Here is a 27155-nt window from a genome sequence, read left to right on the forward strand (position 1 = left end):
CATCGTCCCAGTATACGTTGATTTTTAGTTTCTTTATATCTGGTCTGGATAGCAGAAAGTCATACGTCACCCCCTCAATCACCAGGACTTCACTCGCTATTTCATGACCTTGGAACTCGATGTTTACTGAGGCCCACTGATTATGCATTGTCACTTTTCCATCGTAGCCTTGCACCCGTAGTACTCTTCCACTATACAGGTGACTTGCATCTACCAGCTTGGCATTTATTATAGACACAGAAGCACCGCTGTCAACCAAAGCCATCATGTGTCTGTTTCCCACTTTCACGGGGATGTGAAGTAGGCTAGAGCAAGTTAAATAAACAGTCTCAGTTGTGGTCATCGGGTCGGACTGATCACCCTTGTTTATCAGTTTTTTGTCGTCGGAGCCTCTTCAGCGTACGAAAGTAGGGGAACAGGGTCGCTGTCGATGTTATGCACCCGACCTCTGGGAGCGCGCCAACCCAAGCTCTCTGTGCCGCCTGCAAGGCGGCGCGGTTCTCGCTGATTACGGCTTGACCAATCCGTGCCGGACCGTGTGAAGTGACCGCTTGAGCTAGCGTTTATATTTTCTTCTGAAGTAAATGATATGTCGTGAAGGCACTCCAGGAGCCCGTCCATAGTTTTAGGTGACCGTAGTTGCACTTGCTTCAGGACTTGCGCGTGCAGTCCGTGCATTATTAGTGCTACTACGGCAGACGGAGGAAGCATAGGCTCGGCCAGCTTTAAAAGGCGGCATTTGTCAAAGAAATACTCTACGAGGGAGCCTTGCTTGAATTTGAAATTAAGCGCGGCGTCCCACCTTTGCACTGGGTTGCTTCGGAATGTCGTCAAGAATTTTTCTTTCCACTGATTCCAAGAGTTGCCAGCCTCTTCAATAATGTGCAAATCATACCACTTCCGTGCAACACCGCTTAAGTAACTACGCATGTTAGTAATCTTGTCCTCATTAGAGTGCCAGTTGTTCTTTCCAGCGGCATATTCATGGAATTCAAGCCAACCTTCTGGACTTGATGACATGCCGTCGAATGCATCAGGTTCTACAAATTTAGTCACTGGCTTCTCAGCGTTTAAAGAGCTTATAAGCGATGTCACCAGCTGGTTTTGTTGCGAAATCTGTTCTTGTTGTAGCAGAAGTGCTTTCAAAACGAGGCTCACCTCTTCCGTCGACGACTGTGCTCCAGAGTCCTTCCGACGCATCGGTTGAAGAACTAATTCGTCGAAGATCACCAGAGGCAAGTTCACGTTCACAGCACCCTTCCGACGTAGTTCATCAGGGTCCATGGAAGCCTTCTCTAAAACCAGGTTCATGAGTTCTGCCGAGTTGAGTTCGCGAGGTAGTTCCACCGCTGGTTCATCTTCAGCTTGGTATCTCGAAAAGATGATCTTGTCCGCGGAGGTCTCCTCAAGGAAAAATCTCACCCACATGTTGGAGTTCGCTGTCGACTGCGCCAAAATAATGTAGCGTTCCTACTTAAAGGACACAGTAAACGCAAAGCATTGCTGTGGAACTGGCGTCCATCTTGTCTACATTTTATTCTCACTTCCCTCTTCTCTTCTCCTGAACCCAGACTCCTGCGCTTCTTCATCTTCTATTCCAAGGCTCATACCGCTTCAAGGTATACCTCGAAGCTGCTCACTGGCTCGTGATGTCGGCTCAGGTTCTGACTGTGTTTTCGTGCTGCGTGACCCTAACTTGCGTTCTTCAGTACGTGAAATACGACTTTTATGTCCTTTTGGGCTCATGCTGACAACGTCCGGTATAATGTTTGAAAGGACCGCGTAGCAATGGCAACAGCAGCCACTGCTCGAGCGACGACGTCCGTGGTCGCACATGAATGGCGTACGCCAAGTTCGTTGCGGTGCTGTGTTGCCAGTGAGAAAGACCGGAGTGCAAGCAACTGTTTTTATGCATTGTGAATGGATATTCTCGCCCGAAAAAAAACGGTAGGACATAAGTATGCGTACTGTAAATAAAGCTTCTTATTGAGCGATGTGAATCGAATTGTTCTCACGCATCTAGGTTTTGGTCACGTCGTTGCTTCCGATATTGCATTAACATTGCGCTCTATCCAAGACACTGATTTAGACGCATGCCCTGCTGGCTCCGAGTTTAAGGATTCACTCGATGGATCAGCGATGTAGCTCCTTTTCACAACCGAGAGAGATTGCTTGGACGCAGAGCAAGTAGTGCGGTGTATAAAATGTATGACTGCGCATTTTTCGGTGTTAGGTCGGCTGCTGCGGGTCTTACTCACACGTAATAATTTCTTGCTACGCTACCACTATATTGCAAAAATTTAATTTTGCTATGAAGCACACGCACTTACATCTTTCTTGCTTACTGCAACTAACGCACTACTTTTTGGTCGCGAACGCCGGCAGTGTGCGAAGTCGCTTCAGCACACAGAATGGCATGATAATTTTTAAAAATTAAGCCATTAACTTTTTTCTCTCACTATTCTGAATTAACAGTTTTGTGTTAATTAAGGTATCCTGGTAATTTCAGAGAGGCAGATCTCGTATGAACGAGCATGTGAGTCGTAATTCTGAAAACAGCACAGCTGCTCCCTAGGCGGTTTCGAGGCCCACAGTATCGTGGCTATATATACTGGCACCGTTACTTCTTGAGTATCGCGTGTACGTGGGATGTCTTTCAAATTTCTGCATTGGGCGTTTCTGAAATGTTTATGTATGTCATGATATATGTGCTTTCATTGACTTGTTTCGTCGAATTCGACGCGGTCTCGTGTGCATATCTCCAAATTTGACCAGCAGCCTCAGTATGTAAAGATGTTCGCGCAAACTCACGCGATGCCTCTTTTTATACTCCCGTTGCACCTCGAAAAAACTCCGTCCATTGCAAAGCAATAAATAAAGAAAATACAGAAAAAACTCCCATAATTCCACGCAAAAATTCCGCTCGCACGGAGCATAATAAACTCCGAACCGGGGGGTCGCTAGAGGACAAGCATTATACTCCCACCTCGGAGTTATTTCCGTTTACAGTGTATGACGATTTTTTGCTCCCAAGAACTGCCTTCTTAAAAGCAAGTAGACGTTAACTCTACACGCAAGTTGGCTAATAATGCTAAAGAATGCGCGAAACTTTTAGAAACGTATAACGAGTGTTCTGTGCACGCCCATAGCATTCTAACGCAAGTTGCCTGCACCTGTTGCAATAGCTGCTAAAAACCAAACAACGCATGCCACCCATAAACGTTATCGACTTTCCTACAGCTGCGAATGTGTCGCGTGACATTAAGTGGTGCATGGAAGCACTCGCTTCAGTCAAATATACAAAAGCGCTCGCAAAAATGAAAGAATAAAAAAAAACACACAACTTAGTGTCACGGTTTCGTGTGTCGACATTATGCATGAACAGAAGCACCTTGAGGAAAGCCAAATTTATATTTAATACATATCTAGAAACGCGGCGACTGTAGCAACTCCTAATGTCCGCATGCCACAAAAACACGTATGAGGCGATGTTCTGGCGGCACGCATGATAAATTCACATTATGCGCTACAATTGTATCGCTATACAGGATGTCCCAGCTGACTTTAGCTCATAGGCTTAAAGAATAAGCCGTGGCAGTGCAGGAAGACACGACTAAGTGCACGCTGTTGGACATAATATAAAGCCGCTTGCTATTTTTCGTACTTTCTTGATTGCGCAATTTGTTGTATTCGCCGTCGTACCCTGCCCGACTACGCCGCGGGCGCCGAAGAACCGTGAAGTGAACCGCCCAGGTCGTATCTCGAACAACACTCCTCCTTTATTAGTCCGTGATGAGCATATATATACAGCTGAATGCGTCAGCGGACTAGATAAGACGCGTGCTTAGCGCATGTAGGTTATATAAACACAACTACTGAATACCACACAATTAGTCAAGATAAGTTATTCACTTCGCAAGTATTAATTTCAGAGCAAAGTTTCCAATGAGAAAGTTGTAGAACGTTCTATAGGAATTAAATTTAACAGCTTTGCGCTTCGTACTTGTTGCGTAATCATTTTTTTTCTGCGGCTTAATGAAAGCCCCGAGATCTGAACAAGAAACAAAAAAGCACGTGACATGTTCGCTTGCGCCTTGCGATTGCAGTGCTCTCAAACGGGACACCTATGAACGAAGAGCGCTTCTAGCCTGGTGTTCGCACGCATGGCGCTATGCGTTCTCTCTCATGGAGAACATTAAGTTTAAAAAGCCCGGTCCGGCCAATTGTTTATTGCTAAGCCGAGCTTCGGAATCGAGTTCGGTCGTGCCTTGTAGGTAAACGAAGAAGGAAATCGCCAGTCGCTGCTGAAGGGTGTCGCAGGCCGACGAGTATAGGTGCCAGTTTGGCCATGCTCGACATGGACGGCGGAGAAATATAGACTGCGGGAGTGAGAGCGCGGTCTCATATTCGGTGCAATGCACTGAGCACGGTATTAGAGAGCTCACTTGATTACGCGGATTATGAGTGCTATCAGACGGTTAGGATGAGGTGGCGGCGGGCAATCCCAGAATCCAGACCGTTATGAGTAAAATCTTGTGCTGACAGCAAAGGGGCCTTTTTGCGGGTCTACGCCTTCCCTTCGCGAAGAGCAGTAAATGCGGGCGAAAGGTGGAAGAGGGGTGGTGTAGGATTTCGAATGCAAAGTGGATGCATGAACGCTGCTGCGCTGACTACGCGTGACATATGGCGCCAATCCTCCAGCGCACTTGCGCATGCCACAGCTTTTACCGGCTTCGACTGCGTACATACCGTATCTTTCCTTCCAAATCCCATACGTATATATGCGGGAAGCTCGGGCAGTATATATATATATATATATATATATATATATATATATATATATATATATATATATATATATTCTTGAGGACACCCAGGTCTATCAATCGTATATTGTAACCTACGACAGCCCATTAAATTTTCTTGCTACGTTCATGTCAGTTTTTTTTTCGCTACATTTGTTGATACACACTCGAGAAGATATCTTTCCGTTCGTCGATCCGCATGAGTCACCAAATTCATTACATCCCACGAAGCACACATTCCTCTCGATATATCGACTTCACAGGCACAAGCTATTGCCGATGCTAAAACTGTTAAAGTGGTCGTCAGGAAAAGAAATACTGCTATCATTGAATTAGTAATGGAGCAAAACAGCTGTATTCGAGTAATATTTTATGCGAAGCATATTAACGTAGGTTTCGGGCCTTCGCGCTACGCCCGGTGGTGGCCACCATTGACCCTGAAGCGGGGTCACGTGACATGACGTCACGTGATGACGTCACACAGCCTGCAGATGGGGCCTCATATCACGCCGTCGGTCGCCTCCCGGCGGTGGCCACCATTGACCTTCAAGTGACCTTCAAGTAGGTCACGTGACATGACGTCACGTGATGACGTCACACCGGCTGCAGATGGGGCCTCATATCGCGCCGTCGGTCGCCTCCCGGCGGTGGCCACCATTGACCCTGAAGTGAGATCACATGATGTGACGTCACGTGATGACGTCACACCGGCTGCAGATGGGGCCTCATATCGCGCCGTCGGACGTCGCCCGGCGGAGGCCTCCACGCTTCGGTTCGCGCCGTCGCGCGCGACGCGGCGGCGGCGCCACCATCGCTGCATCACGTGATATGTGACGTCACGCCAGGGATGAAGCGGCGCGCGCCCGCCGTCGCGTGAGTCTCTGTGTCCGCAACCGCGCCAGCGTCTTTGCGCCGGGCGTGTATGCGGTCAAGATGCCTCCAAACGCTAAGGATACGCTAAGGTTAAGCCCAGTGGATGGGCTTAACATTGATAACCTTCCAATTTTTTTTCTCCTACAGCAGTTTGTCGACATAATTGTGACGGAAGCACTGGCATCCCATTTACACATAGCTTGTCAACGAGTTACCACGTTTGTGTTATGTCTACGCTCCATGGCCGTACCACCGTTTCATTCAGTAAACTTGAATTACTTTCATTGCGATTAGCATTCGTTGCCTATTTCAGGCATCTATCTATCTATCTATCTATCTATCTATCTATCTATCTATCTATCTATCTATCTATCTATCTATCTATCTATCTATCTATCTATCTATCTATCTATCTATCTATCTATCTATCTATCTATCTATCTATCTATCTATCTATCTATCTATCTATCTATCTATCTATCTATCTATCTATCTATCTATCTATCTATCTATCTAATCTATCTTGATACGCCGACTCCTTGCCCCAAGTTGTATATACCAGATTGGGCCGCTAGGTATGCGTTCGCGGTTGTCATGCCTTCGTGGTCGTTCGTCATTCCAGCTTCGGGATCTGACGCGTCATGCCGTCGTTGTCGGGCCTTATAAACGCTGACTGACCGAAGTTCTCTAATAGATCGTACCCCTATAGGTACGTTCTCGCGGTCTTTATACCGTAGCGGTTGTCACATCCTCTTCATTCCAGCTCCGCATGCCGTTGTGGTCACGCCGTCGTCATTAAACAGTCGTCATGCCTTCGTCGTCACACTGCCACCGTGATGCCGTCGTAGTCGTTCCATCGTCATTACTCCAACTTCGTCATCCGATCGTCGTCATGCCGTCATCAATTACCCCACTGTCGTCATACATGCTTCGTAATACAGTCATCGTCATGCCGCTGTCTTCATATACTCGTCGTCATCCTGCATAATTGTCCTCATGCAGCCGGTATAGAGCTCCGTGGCACGCGACCGGTGTATGTCTGTATGCCTACCGGTGTACTAATGGCTCACAAATGCCGCTACAGATGTTAAATAAAGTAACTTTTTTGTATCTCGCAGGGCATCTGCAGTACACGGAAAAACACTAACACCTGATAGATAGAAAGTTAGAAACTGTTCCATCGGAAGTCTTGCTAAGCCCTCTACAACTTTCCAATTGGAATTTTTTGCGTAGCTTCGTTGCTTGCGAAATTGGTAAATCAATCTTCACTGATTATGCAATTAACCAAAATGCAAGAAATAGTGCGACTTACTCCGTACAATAGACTGCAACATGCATTTGGTCGGGCCGTCTCAGTGCATCGGCATATTTTTTTTTAAAACTCTGGCTAAGATTAGCTGGGACACCCTGCATACCGTCATTCTCCTGACGGCACAGAGCTCATTTGAGAGCTCCTATTTCCCTCTAGGGTAATATAGCGAAAAACTCTATTTACAGGTCGTCTTCCATTGCTAGACAATGCCCATCACCAATCGGATTATATGTATATTGTGAGCCAACTACTATAGCGCCACCGCGCGCATTAGTACACTTTTCTACCGCAAGGCATGACTTTCACAGGAGAGAGTTCCAGGCGAAGGCCGTGATGGTCGGGCTTCGTGTTGCTGTGTTAAGCTTTCAGCCCTCCTCAAGCCCTTACACTGTAATAAATGTTATTCTGCTCCCTGGGCCATGCCCTGCCTGCTTTGGTCACCGACCCCTTTGTTCTTTCACAATACACCTATAGGTACCTCTACTACCGCTACAGATGCGTTATTTAACGGCGCGCCGACGCGAAGCGTCTCTTCTGTGTCGGCTGTGGCTTGGAGTTGCCTTCACGAATGCCTACTCAGCACTAATTGGAATGGCTGATACTTTCCCTTCTCTCTCTTCTCCTTCTCCCTTCCCCCAGCGTAGGGTAGCCAACCAGACTCTTGACTGGATAACATCCCTGCCTTCCTTAAATACCTCTCTCTCGCGTTGTTTAACGGCTCTGTTCTCTATACGTGACTGCGGAATGAAATAATCGTACAAAAATATCGTCCCTGCAAGAAATATACGCCTTCAAGCGCATGTAATTTGTTTAGCAGGTCAAGTATATAGCTTTGTCAAATCATTCGGCTATTCGATTATACCGAGAATTATCGTTCATGGTTTGTTGCTGTGTATTTTTTTTATTTTGTATTACGAAACCCAACTAACTAGCTAACTGAACACTCTTTAAAAAAAGTTTGAGCAACTCAAGGCGACTACGAACATTTGCCGTTGGTTTCATTCACCTAACCTATATACCGAGTTTTGTTCAAGTTACGCGAGTGTCTATAGCTCATGGAGGTAATTGCTGAAGCACATTACACATTTGTTTTCCTTTCTTTGCTCAAACCCGTCGGTCTTTGAGCATGTCGTGTGTCCATGATAATAGTGCCTGCAGCGACCTCTTCGATGTATGTTGGCGCTTAAATGCGCTAGACTGCGTCCAATTACTGACTGTCTGCACCGCACCCACAGACTGTCTTCAGGCTGAAGTTCCCGTAGTTGATTCTGTTGTCTACAAAGTGCCGCGAAATGGCGCCTTGTTGGGGCAGCCAGTTGCTACCTGCGCAAATGTCCGACGCAGTATGCATTTACCGCCCGCGAATCATCTATGCGGCCGTTTTCGTAAACGTCAAGTGGACGAAGGCGGTCGCCGCCCTCACCTCTCTACCAATGCGACACCGCGACAGGCGGGGCTCCTCACTTCTACGGAGTCGCGCATGCGCGAATTTGCCGTCACGCCGTTTCCGATATCGATCGTGCGCCACTCGCTGTAGAACACGGACGCGCAAGGAGTCTTTCTCGACATTGCTCCAAGGCATGAATTCTGTATGAGCCTGAAAAAAAAGAAAAGAGTAAATTTCTCGTCCTTTCCTGTCGGACGCAAATCACCATACTTATGACTGCCCTCTTTCAGTAAAATGAACTTATTGGTTTACCGCTTGACTTGTGGAGGATCAGCATTTACCATACAAGTGATAAAAAATTTCTCTGCGCACCACCGCTCAATGAATCGCGTTTCCTATGAAGCTTGCATTCTCATAATGTTGGCGGTGTTACAGTTGAATGTCGCGCCGCTATATATACAATATAAAGGGCTAAAAAAGACTGCATCTTCGTCTATCGAACGTTCTTTTGACAAAAGGTTTTAGCGACGGCTGCCTAGCTCTTATCGAGAAACAGCAGGTGATTTGAGATGAAATGATAATTTTGTTACGGACCATCCTTCATAGTGTCGGGACAAGGGAGTATGCACTTAATAAATTACTTCTACACTCTAAGGCAAAAGAGAGTCAAAAGGGTGTGTGGTTCATCCCTTAAGGGACTAAATGAGCTGCCACAACCATTAATCCCTTTTGGGACTAACGGGGCCATGTCTAACCGATAGTCTCAATGGACTAACGGTACCAGGTTTACCCGTTAGTCCCAATGCTGTTGCACCTCACGAGATGAACGGTTAGTCCACATGCCATTGCACCTCACGAGATGAACGGTTAGTCCACATGCCATTGCACCCCACGAGATGAACGGTTAGTCCGCATGCCATTGCACCCCACGAGATGAACGGTTAGTCCGCATGCCATTGCACCCCACGAGATGAACGGTTAGTCCACACAGATTAACAGCGAGGATGATCCATTTGGGATGATTTGTTCATCCCCAGGGATCAAGTTCAGGAATTACACCTAGTGGACTAAACTTGCCATTTTGTCCCTCGGCATGCCTCGTATACGACGACGTACAATGCAATTTCTGCATTAAAAATGTGCTATGAATATCTCCAAAGTGTTCTGCTACTTCGGCAGACACCGGAAATAAGAGGCAAGAAATGACTATAATGAAAAATGCAATAAAATATGTTTTATTAATACATAATATACAAGACAGGCAAAAAAAAAGCCTGATTAAAATGCGCGCCTGGCCCAGAAGTAGGTAAATAAAGCAATACATATGTCTTTAACAGAGGACACTTTTGCAACTATGAATGTATGAATTCTTAATTGAAGCATGCTTTTAACACGGTGTATGCGACACGTGCTAGGGGTGACATGTGCGTGTTGCTTGGTACATCCAAAAGTTTAGCGATGACTTCTAGCGTCTTGTGCACCCCTTTGCAAACACGATGTCGAACGCCCAATAAAGGGTGAACAATGTTGACAGGGCTTCTGGCAGCGTGTTCTCTTCAATCGCAATATCCTCCAGAGAGACCGTAAAGGGTGTCGAGTCCCATGCATCAACACTGCATATCACGGTAGGCACTCTGTGCACAGTGCTCCTATCCTGCGAAGAAAGAATTTGCAAATACTGAGTGACACAATTTGTTAGATGCACTGATTTTAAAAGCATTAGCAATAAGTGAAGATACCCTTGCAAGTAAATGAACTCGCATGTTAAAATATCTGCAAGGTGAAACAAGCATGAGCTCATCATTTTTAGACACTGCAGCATTTTATGTGTGGCAGCAACTAATTCTGACAAGGCTCAAGAACATATGTTGAATTATTACTGCATGGGCCTTGGTTCAAATAAAATCTCTTGAGCATGCCAAGTTCAGATGAAAAGGGTGCGAATGTGTCCCTATGCCCTATGTACGACTAGTTTGCTGTGCACCATATTTTTTCTCGTATAAGACGTGTTTACTTCCAAAATTTTGGATGCTGTCTTTGCCTGCAGATGCCAGCTCCGAGAGTTTGCCATGTGGGCAGTGCAGCAGCCGGAGCAAAGGCCGCCATTATAGGCTGTTATATAGGCCCCTCCATGATTGAAGGCGCCTTTACATCACGATTTTCACTGTTACTTTGCAGCACCCAACTAAAAAAGAGCACCGCTTGTTTATCATTATGGTTATCATCATCACTCACACGTGCGAGAGGTCTCAGCTGTCTAGCGGTAGTCAGTGCTACAGTTTTCCAGTCGGCATTTTAGCTTTTCTATGCGTGTGTATTGTGTATGGTGGTACGCATGTTCAGGCATGATATGAGCATTGCTTGCCTGTTAAATTCAATTATGGGGTTTTACGTGCCAAAACCACTTTCTGATTATGAGGCACGCCGTAATGGAGGACTCAGGAAATTTCGACTACCTGGGGTTCTTTAACGTGCACCTAAATCTAAGTACACAGGTGTTTTTGCATTTCGCCCCCATTGAAATGTGGCCGCCGTCGCCGGGATTCAATCCCGCGACCTCATGCTCAGCAGGCCAACACCATAGCCACTGAGCAAACACGGTGGGTGCTTGCATGCTCCCCCTGACCACGTCATGCTACAGAGGCAACGCCAGCGACGTGCTTCATCATGCTTACATTGTTGCCTACAAGTTATTAAGGTGCCGACGATGGTAACCCAGTGATGCTGCCAGCTGAAGAGGCAGATCTTTTGACAGTGCATGGGAGGATTGAGTGGTAAATCTGCTGTTAGTGTCCCTTAATTGCAGAGTGGCCAGTGCACCACCAAAGAGCACAACCACTTATTCCCTTTGTCTGCACTGCCTTACCATTTGCAAAGTCACTGTCGTTCATGCCGCCGTAACCCAACCTTCAATTATACTATTATCCTCTCATGTCATCGCAACTAACAAGAGAAATAATTGAAGCATTCCATGCGTACAGATTAAAGGAATAATGCATTAGCCAGGCTTTAGTGACCCTTTCATCCAAGGAAATGTACTACCTTGGCGACCAAGTTATAATGTAGCATGACATTATGTGTCTTTTCATTATTTAACCTGTCTCCCGAGTTTCTTTTCTTTTTACATTTGTGTTGTTTCATACTTAGTTCCCCTTTTTTTTATCACTTTCTATCACTTTTTTTATCATTTTTTTTATTGGCTTTGTACATCTACATGTGCAATCTTTTTCTTGCATACTGATCCATTTGGATGTACATAAGGCCTCTTCAATAAGTTTGTTTGCAAGTACAGCACATGTCCTGTCATTTTCTGTCTTTGCCATTATGTTTAGCAGTGCTGTCCAGTTAAACTTGTGGAGCACAAGTATAAAGTATATAAACAACCAAAAGAAAATAATCGCTTAGTCACTAGATTTTCACTTTTTCTTTTCAATGGAGCAACCTTTGCTAACATTGGAGCAGTGGTTGCCAAGAAAAACTTTTTCCCTTCCCATGTATTTTGACAGGATGTTCAGACTAAGGCTTCCCCTCAAGGCAAGTCACTGACACATGAACATTTTGTCTCTGAGGAGCCCTTGCTACTGTTTTGACCTGTCACTAGCTATACATAAGCAAGACTACGAAACAGTGAATCTTTGAGGTAACTTAGATGTCCTTCAGCTCCACTTAAGAGTGCTAATACTTGCCATAAAGTAGTGAATTGAGCCTGAGTCATAACCGTGCTAAAGTGGCGTGGTTTATCCCACGGCTCACTACACTTACTGCTTACAGTTCAGGTGCACTTACAGTTGTCAAAAATGCTTCCTTGCGCTCTTTAACGAGACAGGGCAGCAAACAAATTGCAGCAGTCTCGATCAAATCTGGAAGGAAAAGTGCTGAATGTAAGCAGGTCAAACAGGGTAGCACCAAAGCAATACACTGTCGCCCCGCCAGGATAAGTAGCCATGACATTAGTAGGCCTGACAAACGATACGTTGCACCTTAAAGGCATGTCTATCTAGGATTCATATGTCAATACTTCAAACAGCTAATTAAAAAGAACCAATTTCAAGAATCCCTTTCTGTTTTGTTGCAAATTTTGGCCTTTTAAATGTTTATACCCACAGCACCTACTTGGAGATGTCTGGAAAATATATTTAAACAGCGGGTGTGTGCAAATAGTAATTTCCGAGACCGAGATGAAAATGAGTAGAGTAGTGACAAAAGAAAATATATTTTTCAAATATCTTTCTAATAAAACAGGAATTTTCACAATTACTATAAAACGATGTGGACATCCTAGTATTCTTTATGTTAGCGAGTTTCCGTCATCACTACATAGCAGATTATGAAGGGTTATTTGTTAGATGCACTAATGGAGCATTAAGATCAGGTAAGCAGTTTCTTCATAACAACAGGACTCTTAGGAGTACAAACGCTCTCTGTAAACCGGCAAGTATGGCTCCTCCAGTGAGTAGTTTGATCCACTACATAAGCTATCATGTTCTATGTCTATACTATTCCCACACGGATGACATTCGCCATACCTTTACTTCAGTTCACTCATTAAGTACACTTTCCTCAGCATGATCATCATGATTAAACATATATTAGTGAATTCGAATCATCAAGCAGAACAGCCTCTTTACCATTTTTTTTGTCCTCGGTGACAGCCTCCAAGCGACTGTTAAAGTCCGCAAGAAATGCCTCAAGATGCCGTTTCTTCTGGGCTCTTTCAATTACCTTCTTTGCAACAGCACGCAGTAGGGGTCGCAGTGTTGTACTCAGGTCAACACCTGTTTGCAGCATAAACTCGTTGTGAAGCTTAATGGAGGAAAAATAAAAGATAAAATGGTCAGTCCTTACATTAGCGCTTTGCTCTAAAGCAAAGAAAATTGCAGTCACTCGTCTCACAGCCTGATTGTTTTCAAATTCTCTGGCTGTACAAGCAGTGTATTTTGCCTAAAGCAGTTTGCACAACTCATATTGGAAGCCTTGAGCTACAGCTCGAACGCACAAAACTAACCGTGATGGAAATAAATGCATGCTGCAAGAACTACTAGGAATGTGTTATCTGCTAGCTAACAAGTGGGTTAACTTAGTCTTTACATGGTGCAAATTGGACGATAAGCTACTTGAACAATAGCATTCACCTGAAATATTCTAAAATATTATAATGCCACAAAATACCCTAGCAGCTTTCAAGACTAGAGAACAGGCTATGAGCATACAATTAAAGCAATGAGGCAGGCAGCAGCTTTAGTTTCTTTTTTGAAAGTTACACTTAAACTTTGCGTAGACTAGGGGTGCGATCTTGTACGCATTCCAAAATAGAATGGAGGCGGTTCGTTCCACCGAGCCAAATATGATTCGTCAATTTGAACTGTGCCGAGCGCCATGACATCAATTGTGACGTGATATCTGCTGTCAATCATTCCGTGTCGTCTGCTATTGTACGAACGGAATGGAACATACCGCCTATTTCGTGACGTAAAGAACGGACCGCCTCCGTTCTATTTTGGAACGCGTACGAGATTGCACCCAAGAAGTCCATTGCACGTACAAGGACTGGTCATGGCATCACTATGCATTGCATGGAGCCATGGCATTCCATATCACAAATATGTCATGCAAAGTATAAGAGAAAGATTTTCTAAGTGCCTTTCTGCAAACAACTAACATGCCAATGAATGATGGGGAAATTTTAGGGATACCCTATATCAAAGGACACCATGTTCTTCCTCTCCTCTTTTATCTAATGGCTCACAGGATCCAAGCAGTGAACAGCGAGCATGAGTCCTTGGAATATTTTTTTTTGTCATGAAACTTGTGATAAACCTTGTTCGGCTGCCCAAAGTAGCTGTGACATAGCACAGAGTTGTTTGGAGGGCCACATAGCCATTTAACCCCGAGAAGGCTAGCTTGTGTTCATATTCCAGCAAGCCAAGTACGTAGCCATTCCAATTACTGCAGTGTTTCAGAACGCTAAAAAATGGTGCATTCGTGCAACTACTAAAATCACAATTTGTTAAAGAAAGATTGATGGAAGCACAATGAATGCAAACAGTAGTCCAAATACTATTATGCTTACTAAACAGAACATAAGTGCACTATGACTTAAACTTATTCAAAGGCAGTTATAGTGAACATGTAAAACTTCCACAGTACAACACTGATGCTACAGTGAAACCTAAATAATAAAACACAATCATTGCACTCCCAGATTTTAAAAATTTTGCATGTGCCATTAGAGCAGTTTTTATGACTGCGCATTATTTCACCTCATTCTGCAACACTGTAGGAGAGCCCACAAACCTGGCCAGAATGCGTATGGAAGTATGTTGCACCCCCATGCAATACAGGAAATGTATTTGGTAACCAAGCATACAACAATACATTTAAAAAAACACAGCAGTAATTACCATGGCGCTTAATTTCAGAGCTGGATATTCATCCGTGATAGCCTGGATTGTTGGGCACTCCTTTTCAATCCAGTCCCGTCGAGTTCTGAATGTCCGTAACATGCAATCTGTGACATATGAAAAGTTCGCCTTTGGTTTCAGAAGCTCCTTTTTCATGGAAGCAATGTGGCTTCTGATGCTGCTCTCATCTTCGCCATCCCACACTTCAACAACCTAAGAAAGAAAAAAAATGTACCAGACACCTTTCAAACTAAATGATGTTACATGCCAACGCCAGGCAACTGATGCTTACAGCAGTAGGTCTTTTCATTCTTTTCGCCATTGTCTCGCCACTGGCCAATGTACTTGTGGGGGTCCTTTTGGTAGGCACAATTTCTCCACGCTGTATCTTTATCTTTCTCCTTTCATACTTCGCCTTGAAGCGCAACGATTCCCTCCAAGAATCCTGAAAGTTCAAAATGTCAACATTTTATTACATCTCACAATATGGTTACTAATATGTTTTGGTTATTACTGCAAAGCAGAGCTAGAAATTGGCAGATCTGCCAGTTGATAGAATTGCTTTGAAACATTCTGAAACATTAAGACAAAATGTGCATTTTTTTCTAAAGCACCGTGCTGCTTTCAATAACGTTTTGCTTACTGGGGTATTCTAAAGCATGCATCAAGAAATTAAAATACGCAAATTAATGTTCAGAGTGGTTAGGGCATGTGCAAGGTGCTACGGGTCACTGTAACATGCAAATACTCTCTCAGGTGTTCACATTACGTGCATGAGATGAACAACACAGACCTCATTACCAGCCATGTTGAGAGCTGGCAGTGCACATGCTAGCTAATCAAAAGCCTACATGTGAATGTACCCGCTAGTAATCGCGGCAGTTATGGGAGAACTAAAGCTACGTGCAAAATATATTTGGTCAAGGCATACTTCTGTGCAGTACCAAATGCAACAGATGAAACGATATTGCACAGCAGTCACTGATAAGCCATAATTTTTCAAACAGATAAAGTGCTGTGCCACTAACAAAAACACTGTGGCAGTACTACAGGCACATCGCGCATGAAAGTAAAATTTTACCAAAAACATAACATGTTCCATCTATCTTACTATATTTTGCTGAAGAAAAAAAAATTATGATCAAAGGACGAACTGCTGCAGATATTACTTAGTAGAAATCAGCAATACGTAAAAAGTAAAGCTTACATATCCAGTTCCAGTGCTGTCAGCCAAACTGGGGTATTTTGCTACCAGCGCTTTGCTTGCTTCCTCATACAGCTTTCCTGGATGCCTAAACAAAAACCAGTGTTACCAGAGAGGTCAGCGAGCCATGTGTATCAAAATTCAAAAGAAGAAAGCGTACACATTCTCTACTAATAGTGTAATTACTGCAAGTAACACAAAGAGAGGCACTGTAAAAATCAGTAAAATCAAGTGTGCTTACTGATTAAGGTAATGGGCATTTCTCACACAACACAAATTTCTGACTTAATTGAGGTAGTGGGAGCAATACCAGAAACGCTACAGTGCTACAGGACTGATTTTTTGGTGTTAATGCCACAGATTGACTTGCTGGCTATGAAAGTTGAAAGTGTAACTTTCATTTGCCTGACCACCTGTTGCTCCTATTATGCACCAAAATTGAGTATATTAGTGTCGTGCCTTTTTACTTTGTGAAAAAGTGACTATTTAATCACAGCTTGTGGTCTTGGGTTCTAAAAATAAATAAATGCTGATTGCTAAAAATAAATAAATAAATTGAAGAGTGCACTAATTCCAAGATAATTTTTTCTCATGATTTCAAATGTTACGAGCGCCTTTGCGAGAAAAGCAAAGCCATATCAAGCTGGAAATGTTCATTTTCGACACCCCATGGCTTCGTAGATTGTCATTGTGATCAATCCCGAATTACGAATTATTTTGATTTCTAGTACCATGCCACCACAGCGACAATCAGCGAGGTGAACTCGCTCGAAGGGTCACTAAATTTGCTCACGTGACTGGGATATGTCAAGTGCATTTCTGTGGCACAATCCAAGGATGTGTATACAAATGCAAGCAACATGTGTCCTAAAATACCTTAAGTTCTTTGCTGAACTTTTCTTAACTGTGCTGTTAACTTTTACATCACAGCTGACACCTAATGATCAAAATCGGTTAGTTGAATCATGATTATCTTTTGCATTGTTTTAGATAGTCCCTAAGTAGGAACAGGCTGTATATGAACCTGCATGCTCATGCAAGCATACTTCTCTTAGCTGTCAGTTTACAATTACTGCACATTGGCCAAAACTGAATGAGCAACATTGCATGCTTGCATTGACAACACTTTTGCACACATACATGCTAAGAAACAGTGTGTACTACAAAAAATGAAACAGGAGGCTCACTTTGTTTAGCACCATACAGTAGACCAGATAATTCTTACTCAAGGGGACCCCAGAATTTCATTTGAATTATCAGATGCAAGCATAAACATGACTTGGGGAAACATATTAGCCTATACTGTAATGAAATATTCATTTATTCGCATATTTAAAATCAACTGCAAATTGTTGACGGCTTTTAGCAGCTTGTGACTTCAAAACTAAGTTTTCTATTCCAGCAAGGGCAACCAGTTCTTTTCTCCTCATGGTTTTGACAGCTTTGACAACTGCAGGCAGGCAATCAGCTTCATTTTCAGCTGTTTGAAAGATATATGCACTCAAATGTTCAGCTGAAGTGACAAAGGCAGCTGATATTTCCGGTACGGACAATAAAAATAAGTTTGAACTAGCAGAATTAACCAAATGCTGCAGTTTGAATTAAGCGGCTTTAAGTACATTAAAAACATAGTGGGTCAAACAAAAATACAAGATTCGTTTGAATTAACTGAGACTACAAAATATCCAAGTTTGAATTATTGCAAGTTTACTGTAAGAAGGCCATCCAGTGCAACAAGATAACAGCATTGTAAAAACAAGGTGCGCAAAAATATATAAACTGCCTCTCACATTCCATATGAGCAGAGGTCATGAAACAACCACTGGATGAGTCGCTGCCTCTTTTCAAAGTGCATCCCAGCACGATGTTTCTCAACAGCCATTTGGATGTCCAGCGGTACTGGTGGGAGTGTGTATGACGTAAGTGTAGGTGCTAGCTGCAGCGGCATTTGTGCTACTTCAACGTCCAAAACATCCACAACTCTGCAACAGTAGGTCAAAATAACCACAGCTATAAAACAGCAAGAAGAATCTCAGAATTTTTCTATAGTGAATAAAAGAGCTGGTAGTCAACTGGTAGTCAATCTTCAAGATTCTTTCTTACAGCTAATGAAAAACATAGAAATAAATTTAATCGTATATTAGTAGGAAAATTATGAATACCTGCGCTCGTGGCGTTATAGGCGATTCTTTTAATGGAAAACTTAGGTAAAATCCTATGGAAGTTTAGTGCAGGGAACATACAGACAGACAATAAAGTATATCAAGCACGGGCACCAACAAATGTACCATTTGTTGAGCATGCACTCGAGGAAAATATGTGACGACAAAAAAAGTGTTGAAAAAGTGCCTTCATAAGATTGCACTCAGAATGGTGCAGGTTTGTGGATGCTTCATTTTGCCGCAAACAGAAGCATTATTTTTGTCAAAGAATGCCTCTAATGCATACTGTGACATGCGCTTTTGCTTCTGCCTACAATTTGCCTACTGAAATCGTGACTCGCATTCACATGCAAAGTGCATGGCCAAATGTGCATACCTATTCTCTTCCTTGCAATTTCAGCATCCTCCTTAAGATACTCATTTGCGCATAGTTCTGTCTGCCCAATGTAAACTTTGTTGCATGATGTAGTTATGAAGGGACACCCAAGTTGTTTTATGTTGCGCAAGTGTCCTTAGCTGGACTTGTTAGTTTAAGTACATTATGACAAAACAGTGCGGACGACGGGACTCGTAAAACGGCCAGGTGCTGGACAGAATATTGTCCTGTTCGTTTTTCACCCATCCCGTCATTTGTGCTGTTTTGCCATAATTATCTTATATTCTCATTTGCTTTCAGCATGCACCCAGGAGCAGAGTTCTTGCAACTTATTAGGGTCTGAAGAAGTGAGAGGGTCAACATGTCTGCCTGCAACTTTTTTGAGGTTGTATGAAATCCTGTGTAAATGTAACAACCTTTGGCCTTTCCTTCAAGCGTTCAGGCTGGGCCTTTACCCTTCCAGCAGCAAGTTAAGCTCTGCGAGAGATACTCTGCCACAGCAATGAAAACCACAAGGAGGCCCACTGAAGAAAAGGTGGCCTACCTGGAAATCAAATGTATTGTACGAGATGTCAGCACTACTTCCAGAGCCCAGATTCTATGCACAGTCATGCATACCACTTTTTCAGAATGATCGAGTGGGCATAATGAAAAGGCAGAAGTCCTTTCTGGGCAACGTAGAAAGTACCCACAACGTACATGATCAGAACACAATTTCAGTTTCAAATCGAGAAGCTGCGATCTATCCTTCCCACCTGCCGCATGCCATGGTGGCTCAGTGGCTCTGGCGTTGCTCTACTAAGCGTGAGGTTGCGGGTCCGATTCCTTGCCATGGCAGCTGCATTTCCATAGGGTGAAATGTGAAGGCACTTGTGTATGTGCATATAGGCTTATACAAAGAAGCCCAGGCATTCAAAATAATCCAGTGACTCCCACCACAGCATGCCACACAATCAGATCGTGGTTTTGTAACGTAAAACTACAGAAACACATTTCTTTACACGTTGGCAAGAAAGGCCTTGTGCCTTTTGATTCTGCCCACTCAAAGATTGAGAAAAAGTGTCTTGCATGGCAGCGCATGGAATCTGTGCTCTGGAACTAGTGCCCACATATCATACAATACCTTTGACTTCCAGGCAGGCAGACTTTTTTTCGGCAAGCTTCCCTATGACGGTAGTTTTTGCTGTGGCCGAGTGTTTCATTGAAAGTGCGAAACTTGGGGCTGGAAAGGAAAGGACTCCGCTTGAATGCTTGAAGGAGAGGCCAGAGGTCGTGCTGCATTTACACGGGATTTCATGCAGGCAGCCATAATGAACGTCATGTTATTTTACACCCTAATAAGTTGAGTGAATGAATGGTAATGTTTAATGGCGCAAGGGCCAGGTATGGCCAATGAGCGCCATGCCCGTGGTAATGAGTTCGCAGTGTAGTTATAACTTCTATGAAGTTGATGTGACATGGCTGTAAAGGGGCCTTAAAAATGGTCGCTCTAAAGTGCATAAATTCAATGTGTAATAAGATTATCGGATGAGTAATGAGAAATGATGTGTACTATGAGCATTAAGATGCACTGCGAAAGAATGATACAATATACAAAAAATATCAGATGCTAAAATTGACTACAGCACCACTGCCTTGTTTGAGCCCTTGAGACACAAGGGCCTAGAGGCATGTGCTATACAATACTGCTATCGCAGTGGCCTGCTCTGAACAGAGGAAGTGCTACGAATGTACGGGACTAATAACATGTAGGACAACATCATTCAAGAAACTGAGGACTGCATTGCTGGTAAACATTGCCAGGTGAAGTGGGACACAATAACGGTATGCCAGAGGAAAATTTTTCTTTCTCTTAGCTTCGGCTTCCCGACACTCCAGTATAGACGTGGAGAATGGTCAGCCTCTCTCCGCATCTACCACAGCTTTGAGATTCATTTCAGCAGAAGCAGGAGGAATAAACTTTTATTAAAGAACCAGCACTTTATGATGGCCAGGCCTAAGCCTCCCATGAGGGGACGTCGAGGGCTTGCCTCGCCGCCGCCTCACGGGCGTGCTGGGTCGCCCAGGTTTGGTCTTCGAGGGCGGAGCTCCGCAGAGCCTCACGCAACCTTGACGAGAGGATTGTGGTGTTAATGTGTGTGTACTGTGCTGGGCATGCCCACAGCATATGTGGAAGCATAGCCAGGTGAGTGCCACCGCACCGGCAGTTGGGGGTAGTGTAAACGTCTGGGAATATAAGGTGGAGGTGGGCAGGTAAAGGGTATGTTTGTAGCAGACGCAGGGTGGTAGCCTGCGCACGGCTTAACTTGGAGCGAGGTGGGGGGGGAAGATTCAGTCACTGAGGTAAAAGGCCTTAACGAGATTGTTATAAGTGGTCAGATTGTCCCTGGTATCCAACTCATCTCCAGTGACTCAAGCGCAGTTGACTAGGCCTCGCGCAATGGAGTGGGTGACCTCACTGAGGCTAGGGTGGTGTGGGTGGACAGGGCCCGCATGGGCTGGGATCCATGTCAAGGAGATCGTGCCGTCTTTAGAGCGAGGCGCCTGGCAGAGGATGCAAAGAGCTTGAGGGGAAATACGGACTTTGCTGAAGTTAGTGACGACTAAGCGAGAGTCACACACGATGGTGTGACAGGTGGTATCTAGAGTGGTCAGGGCGATGGCCACTTCAGCCGTCTCGGCAGCGAGGGTAGTGACGCTGCGGACGTGGCGTAGGACTCCATTGTGTGTGGCGACGGCCACAAATCGTGTGCCATGGGTAGAAAATTATGGGTCCCAAATGTGTGTTCTATTATGAGACGATAGAATAGGACATCTGTTTGCCGCAATTTTGTGGCGGAGGGCCAGAAACCTAATTGTGGTTTCACAGTTTCTTTCATAAGAAAGGCTTCAGATCTGTGACAGGGACAGCAGTTGTAGGAATAATATCTAGTGATGTGAACAATGTGGCCATTTTGTCAGCTAGTACACTACCCTTGATGCCTCTATGACCAGGTACCCAGCATATTACATGTCTATGTGAGAAATAGCTGTTGCATAAGAGTGAGTAAAGTTCAATGAAAACAGGATTTGTATGCTTTTGTAAAGAAATTAATGCCTTTACAAGTCTTAAAGATTCTGTGAATATTATTGCTTTGTCATGTTTCAATTTCGTTATACATTTTACTATTTCCAGATGTGTACTGAAAGCAAATGAGGATATAAAACAACCACGGGTGTTCCTTCATAACTACATTATACGACAGAGTTACAAGATTCTAGGCAGGGGTAGAACAGCATGTCACCATTCGCACTGGAAGCATTTTTTTATCAAAAAGAATGCCTCTAGCTATCTGCGGCATTGAAGCATCCACAAGCCTGCACTATCTCGAGCACGATTTTATGAATGCCATTTATTTGACACAAGCTTTCTTGTGTCGTATATTTTATCCCAGTGATGCGATGGTGTACATGCCCACCAAATGGTGGATGGCCTCTCAGTAAACAGTTGATTGTGGCAACCGTGCTTGTCTCTTGTTTGTGTATTTTTCTGCCATATTGCGCTACAATACTACAGTTGAATGCCTACATTACTTTACCAGCAATTGAGCAAGCCTGGGAAAGTGCAGAAATGTCACAATGTGCTGCTGTCGCGTGGCCGCCTTCAGCATCATGACACATACGCCTACCTCCTTGGAAATGAAACCAAGATTTAGCAATGCTGTCATGGGAAATTATTTAGGCTGTTTTGAGGCTTATGTGTTTAGGGTTTCAAAATTGAAAACCTTTATTGCAAACATAAAATGAGGTCAAAAATGTCATGCCAGTACTTCTTTGTGTTGAACTTACCGGTACTCGCTCACTTCTTTTAGTTGCAATTTAAGTTTGTCGATAATGACAAAGTCATCTGGGACATCTACAAATACTTTGAAGTCTTCATCATACACCTGTTGCAAAAGGTTAAGAAAAGAATACTGCTGTACTTATTCTTCATTCAACAGCAAAGTATTGTTTACTGCAGCATTATGGGTCACTTAGATTTTTTTAAGGCATCGGATATGGCACGGTGATTGGAACAGTGGCGATTATGGCCAAAGGGAGCAAATGGCTGCGCTCCGCGACAGGTAGCCACCGTGGCCGCACAACTAAATAAGCACACTCTGACGTGATACTTGAAAGCGCGGTTTCGTTTCGCATGCTGCATTTTTTGAGCACGATCACAAAAAGCTGTCATGTCGCAATCTATGACCGGCCTCGACATGGTAGAACCAGCAGCCTTTCAAATGCGGCACAAAAGTGCAAGGCTAGCTATCTCCTGCAGCGCCGGCATTACGCTAATGAAAGCGAGGTTGAAATCACCGCACCGACTGACGAGCACCTACAATGTAACGAAACGAAGCCACGCATCTAACGAGACGTTTATTTGAGGGATCGCCAGTTGTGTGTGCACACGCGCGAGTAAGAGCAGGCATGAGAGGGAGAATCTGGGAGCTTTTGCTCCTTGAATATATGACTCTGCCTAGGCACTACGGAGGTTTCTTAGCGCGTGTTTATGCGTTTGTCCCCTAGATGCTGGCATTGCGAAGTGCGGTCGAGTTTGTTAATGCTCCACCACTGGCTGCCCGCGCGGTGAGGCAGTTGGCACAGACGCGCCATTTGGTGATCGCTGTGTCTGAATGGGCAAGGTTCTTATTGGTGTTGTATATGTCGCGGGTTGCTTTTTTTGGCGCGACGATAGATTGGAGTAAGACACGTGGGGCTAGTTGGTGCATATCTTTCAATAGATGAAGCGCCAATAGTGACGGCACACAGGAAGGAATACAGACAGGACAAAAGGCGCTACTTGCCACTGTTTATTGAAGTCAAAGGTGGCTGATTATGTAGCCATGAGGAGAGGGGAACGAAAAAAGAGGAGCACTGACTATGTGAATTCGCACGTGCAAGAACACTGAAGATATAAATGAAGGGAATCACGTTTAATCTAAATCTAAAACCTATCTAAAAAACATGCTTTCCTTTGTGTAAATATTCAGAGACGGGGTGCTGACATAGGTGTCCCCTGTTTTCTTAATCTGGTTGGCCTCCAACAATTCACGTGACACAGAATTCTTACTTTTAAACATGATTGTTGTATCATGAAGCCTTGCTTCACATACTTGTTTCTTCTCATTCCCACAGGCCTTGCAATGAAGCGCCAAGTTTGAACCATATCAATTTTTCAATGAAAGGTCATGGTCCCACAGGCGTTCATTAATACATCGGCCAGTTTGGCCAATATACTCTTTCCCACACTTCAGCGGTATACAGTCCAACACACACTCCAAGACTGTTCAACGTGCAATTGCCACTATGTGCCCCGAATCCTCCCTGAAAAAATCTTGCTGTCATAAGGCACAAGCAAGCTTTGACGGCCAGATTTTGAAGTTGAGGAAGGCTGGGTTTCCTTGCTTGGTTTTAAGCGCAGTTTCAGAGGCCTTATTGAAAAAAGTGGAAAAAGAAAGAAAAAAAAAGTGAAGAAAGTCAAACAGTCGAAAAGAAAGCTAAACCAGTGGTGATACCCTATTCTCATAAAGTGGCACATAATCTTAAACACGTCGCCATGAAATACAAAATTCCTGTGGTTTTTTCTGCGCCCCGAAAACTTGCTACTTTGTGCCGCCTGATTGGTTCAGATGAGTCTAAGAAAGTAGCATGTTCTATTAAACATACGAACCCTTTCGTTAAGTGTGAAGAAGGGGTCATATACCGCACACCGCTGAAGTGTGGGAAAGAGTATATCGACCAAACTGGCCGATGTATTAATGAACGCCTGCGGGAACATAACCTTTCATTAAAGAAGGGATATGGTTCAAACTTGCCGCTTCAGTGCAAGGCCTGCGGGAATGAAAATAAACAAGTATGTGAAGCAAGGCTTCATGATACAACAATCGTGTTTAAAAGTAAAGAGTCTGTGGCGCATGAATTGTTGGAGGCCAACCAAATTAAGAAAAGAGGGGACACCTGTGTCAGCACCGCATCTCTGAATATTTACACGAAGGAAAGCATGTTTTTAGATAAGTTTTAGATTGAGATTAAACGTTATTCCTTTCATATATATCTTCAGTGTTCTCGCATGTGCGCATTCACATAGTGTCCCTCTTTTTTCGTTCCCCTCTTCTCATGGCTATATATACAGCCACCTTTGACTTCAATAAACAGTTCCAAGTAGTGCCTTGTCCTGTCTGTATTCCTTCCTGTGTGCCGTCACTATTGGCACTTCATCTATTGAAAGGGATAGATTGGATATTTTACAAGCACTGCTCCAGGACAGCAAATGTAATTGGCAAATGGATGCCTTAGGAGAGCACATGAGGTTACAATAACGCAGGCGGCGTAGGATATTAAGCTAAGGCACCCAAGGGGTAGCGGGGGTATCAAAGCTGGAAGCACGACGACCCGTGGGTTGGGGCCTCTGCGAGCCCCTACCCACGGTCCAGTCTGGGTTCTAGCTTTGGTGTCCACATTGCCGCTTTGGTGTGCTGGAGGCGCCGCCAATAATGCGAAATAATGACACGTTGTTACAATTAGTAAAAAGCACGATTGAGTAAATATAATTACGTCCAGCCGCCAACTTGTGACGCTAAGTTCAGCACTACCGCACCCCGCGACTTCAGCAACATCAGTCAGAACTTCACTTCTGAAGGTACGTCGGACAGACTTTCTCGCGCCTGCCGCTGGTGTCGAGTCAGTCATCGTCACCGGCGGCCTTTCACCCACTTGCGTTCAACCACGATTGCTAAGGCGCTCTGCCTTCTAGATTTTTAATATATGCGGTCCGGGCTCTACTACTGTCGCTACTGCTCCCACAGAAACATCAGTGATGTAAATTTACAAGGTACATTGCCGTAAGGCGCGAAAAAGCTATGATCCGCTACGATTGAGTTAGCACGAGTGCCGCAGGTGCCGGAAATTCTGTCCGACACAGCGGTCGCCAAATCGGCCGTCAGTGCCCGCTGCTTCACCTATTTTGCCACGCCAGCAGCCAGCGTCCGAGCGTAAACGACCGCACTCCGCAACGCCGGCACGCCTAGGGACAAACGCCTACATAAAAACCTCCTCCGTAGTGCCTGAGCAGACTCGCATGATCAAGCAATTCAAGGAGCAAAAGCCCCCGGACTCGCGTCCGCTCGTACTTGCGCCTGCGCAAAAACAGCTGGCGATCCCTCAAATGAACGTCTCGTGGTACGCATCCAGGCATCCCTGAACTTGCATGGTCACCTTGCACCGTGATAACTATAGGCCATTATCACGTGCAAAATGGCCTTATAAATAAAAAAATATCACTCCAAACAAGAACTGAAATTTAAGGGTTACGAGAAATATTGACATTCAGTGTTGCAACTGCAGCGCGAAATTCAAATGAAACCGTGAACACCTTTATAAGTATAGCGTTCTCGTCGGGAAACAATTGACAGACTTCAAAAAATGAAATAGCTTCAAGTAGCACTAAAGGCTAAACTGGTATATAGCACTGTTGTCCAATAGCTTTACCGCAGCGACGTCGTAAGAAAACGCAAGTAACCGTTCTTTAGGCAATCACAGAACCAACCTTTGCAAGGCCTTAATAAAGTACTTCAGCACTACATTATGGTTCAAGTTCCTTTTATGGCCACTACAGGACTCTCTTTTTTCTTCACACTGCAACAAATTTCATTGGAATCAGCTTCAATGAAGGTTACAGGCTGGAGCGCGGTTACATACATGCATGCATTTTGAAGATATGACGCTTTTTCGATTATGACCGCGACATTGCACGCACACAAACTCAACACGGCGCTCCTACCAGACCAAGCGCAAAAATGCGTTGAAAGAGCGATGAATTGGGCTAGTTGCTGGTTGTTCATAGTTTCTTCTTGCGCTGTGTACTTATGACGAGCACGGGAACAAAGACGATGACAATGGATGGTGCGCAAACCGTTCGTAGTCTTTTTTCTTTGTTACTGTGCTCGTCAATAATTAAGTACACTGCGCGAGAATATACTATGAAGAATTCTTACCACAATGAGAAAAATATAATGTATGATCAATCGCACTGCGTATACGTACCGTGAGCTTTAGCTGCGCTGTGTCGACATTCGCCAGGACGCTCGATGCCTGCAAGTTTCCGATGAGCTCTTGCCGTGTCAGTGACCCGTCGAAATGAACGACGATCTTCTTTTCTCGGAACTCAACAAGGCATTTTGAGGCCATGTTTGAAGAACATATGCGCCAAAAGCGCGAACACAAAGAAGCGTGCAGGACGGTAACCCAACGTGCGTACCGTGCGGGCAACGTAGAACTTTAGGCGGGCTATCCCAGGCGGCCCCGGGCCTGCGGGGTTGGCTCACCACGGAACCGGGGCGCCACAGGATATATGAACGTCTGTGATGCACTAATTTTTCACGTTTTTTGTTGTATAGCAGCACCATAAATTACACAATAACCATGTGTTCAATATTTCATATTTTTAGAAATATTTGCAAGCGTATAATGGTGCGTATAATAAAGTTTTACACACGGCTAGTTAGTTTCGCTTTGTTTATCTGCTTGCGCCAACTGCGCGATGATCGAATGAAATAAAGTTATTTCCGCTATTTCTTCTACTTCCGGTGTTCGTGCCTGCACATGGCTGCAGCTG

The 27155-nt window shown here is 44.4% G+C and overlaps 1 protein-coding gene across 1 annotated transcript; it reads right to left on the reverse strand.

Moving 5' to 3' along the window:
• Positions 1 to 12142: 12142 nt before the first annotated feature.
• On the reverse strand, positions 12143 to 26728 carry LOC135896885 (uncharacterized). Its single transcript, XM_070539390.1, has 8 exons — positions 26585 to 26728; positions 22349 to 22446; positions 17773 to 17964; positions 15986 to 16070; positions 15071 to 15223; positions 14779 to 14991; positions 13006 to 13180; positions 12143 to 12237 (listed from the first exon to the last, which is right to left on the reverse strand). Exons 1-8 carry the CDS (start codon positions 26726 to 26728, stop codon positions 12143 to 12145), a joined length of 1155 nt encoding a protein of 384 aa, XP_070395491.1.
• Positions 26729 to 27155: the final 427 nt, after the last annotated feature.

Source organism: Dermacentor albipictus, chromosome 5 (genome assembly GCF_038994185.2).
Source record: "Dermacentor albipictus isolate Rhodes 1998 colony chromosome 5, USDA_Dalb.pri_finalv2, whole genome shotgun sequence".
Taxonomy (NCBI): Eukaryota; Metazoa; Arthropoda; class Arachnida; order Ixodida; family Ixodidae; genus Dermacentor; species Dermacentor albipictus.

What these genes read in the sequence shown, in the direction of transcription:
- LOC135896885 (XM_070539390.1), bottom strand. Translation starts at nt 26,728, where the DNA reads ATGGCCTCAAAATGCCTTGTTGAGTTCCGAGAAAAGAAGATCGTCGTT. An exon ending in CAGCGCAGCTAAAGCTCACG is followed by an intron (nt 22,447 to 26,584) that starts GTACGTATACGC and finishes CTTTTGCAACAG; the next exon opens with GTGTATGATGAAGACTTCAA. An exon ending in AAAGAAGTGAGCGAGTACCG is followed by an intron (nt 17,965 to 22,348) that starts GTAAGTTCAACA and finishes CTACTGTTGCAG; the next exon opens with AGTTGTGGATGTTTTGGACG.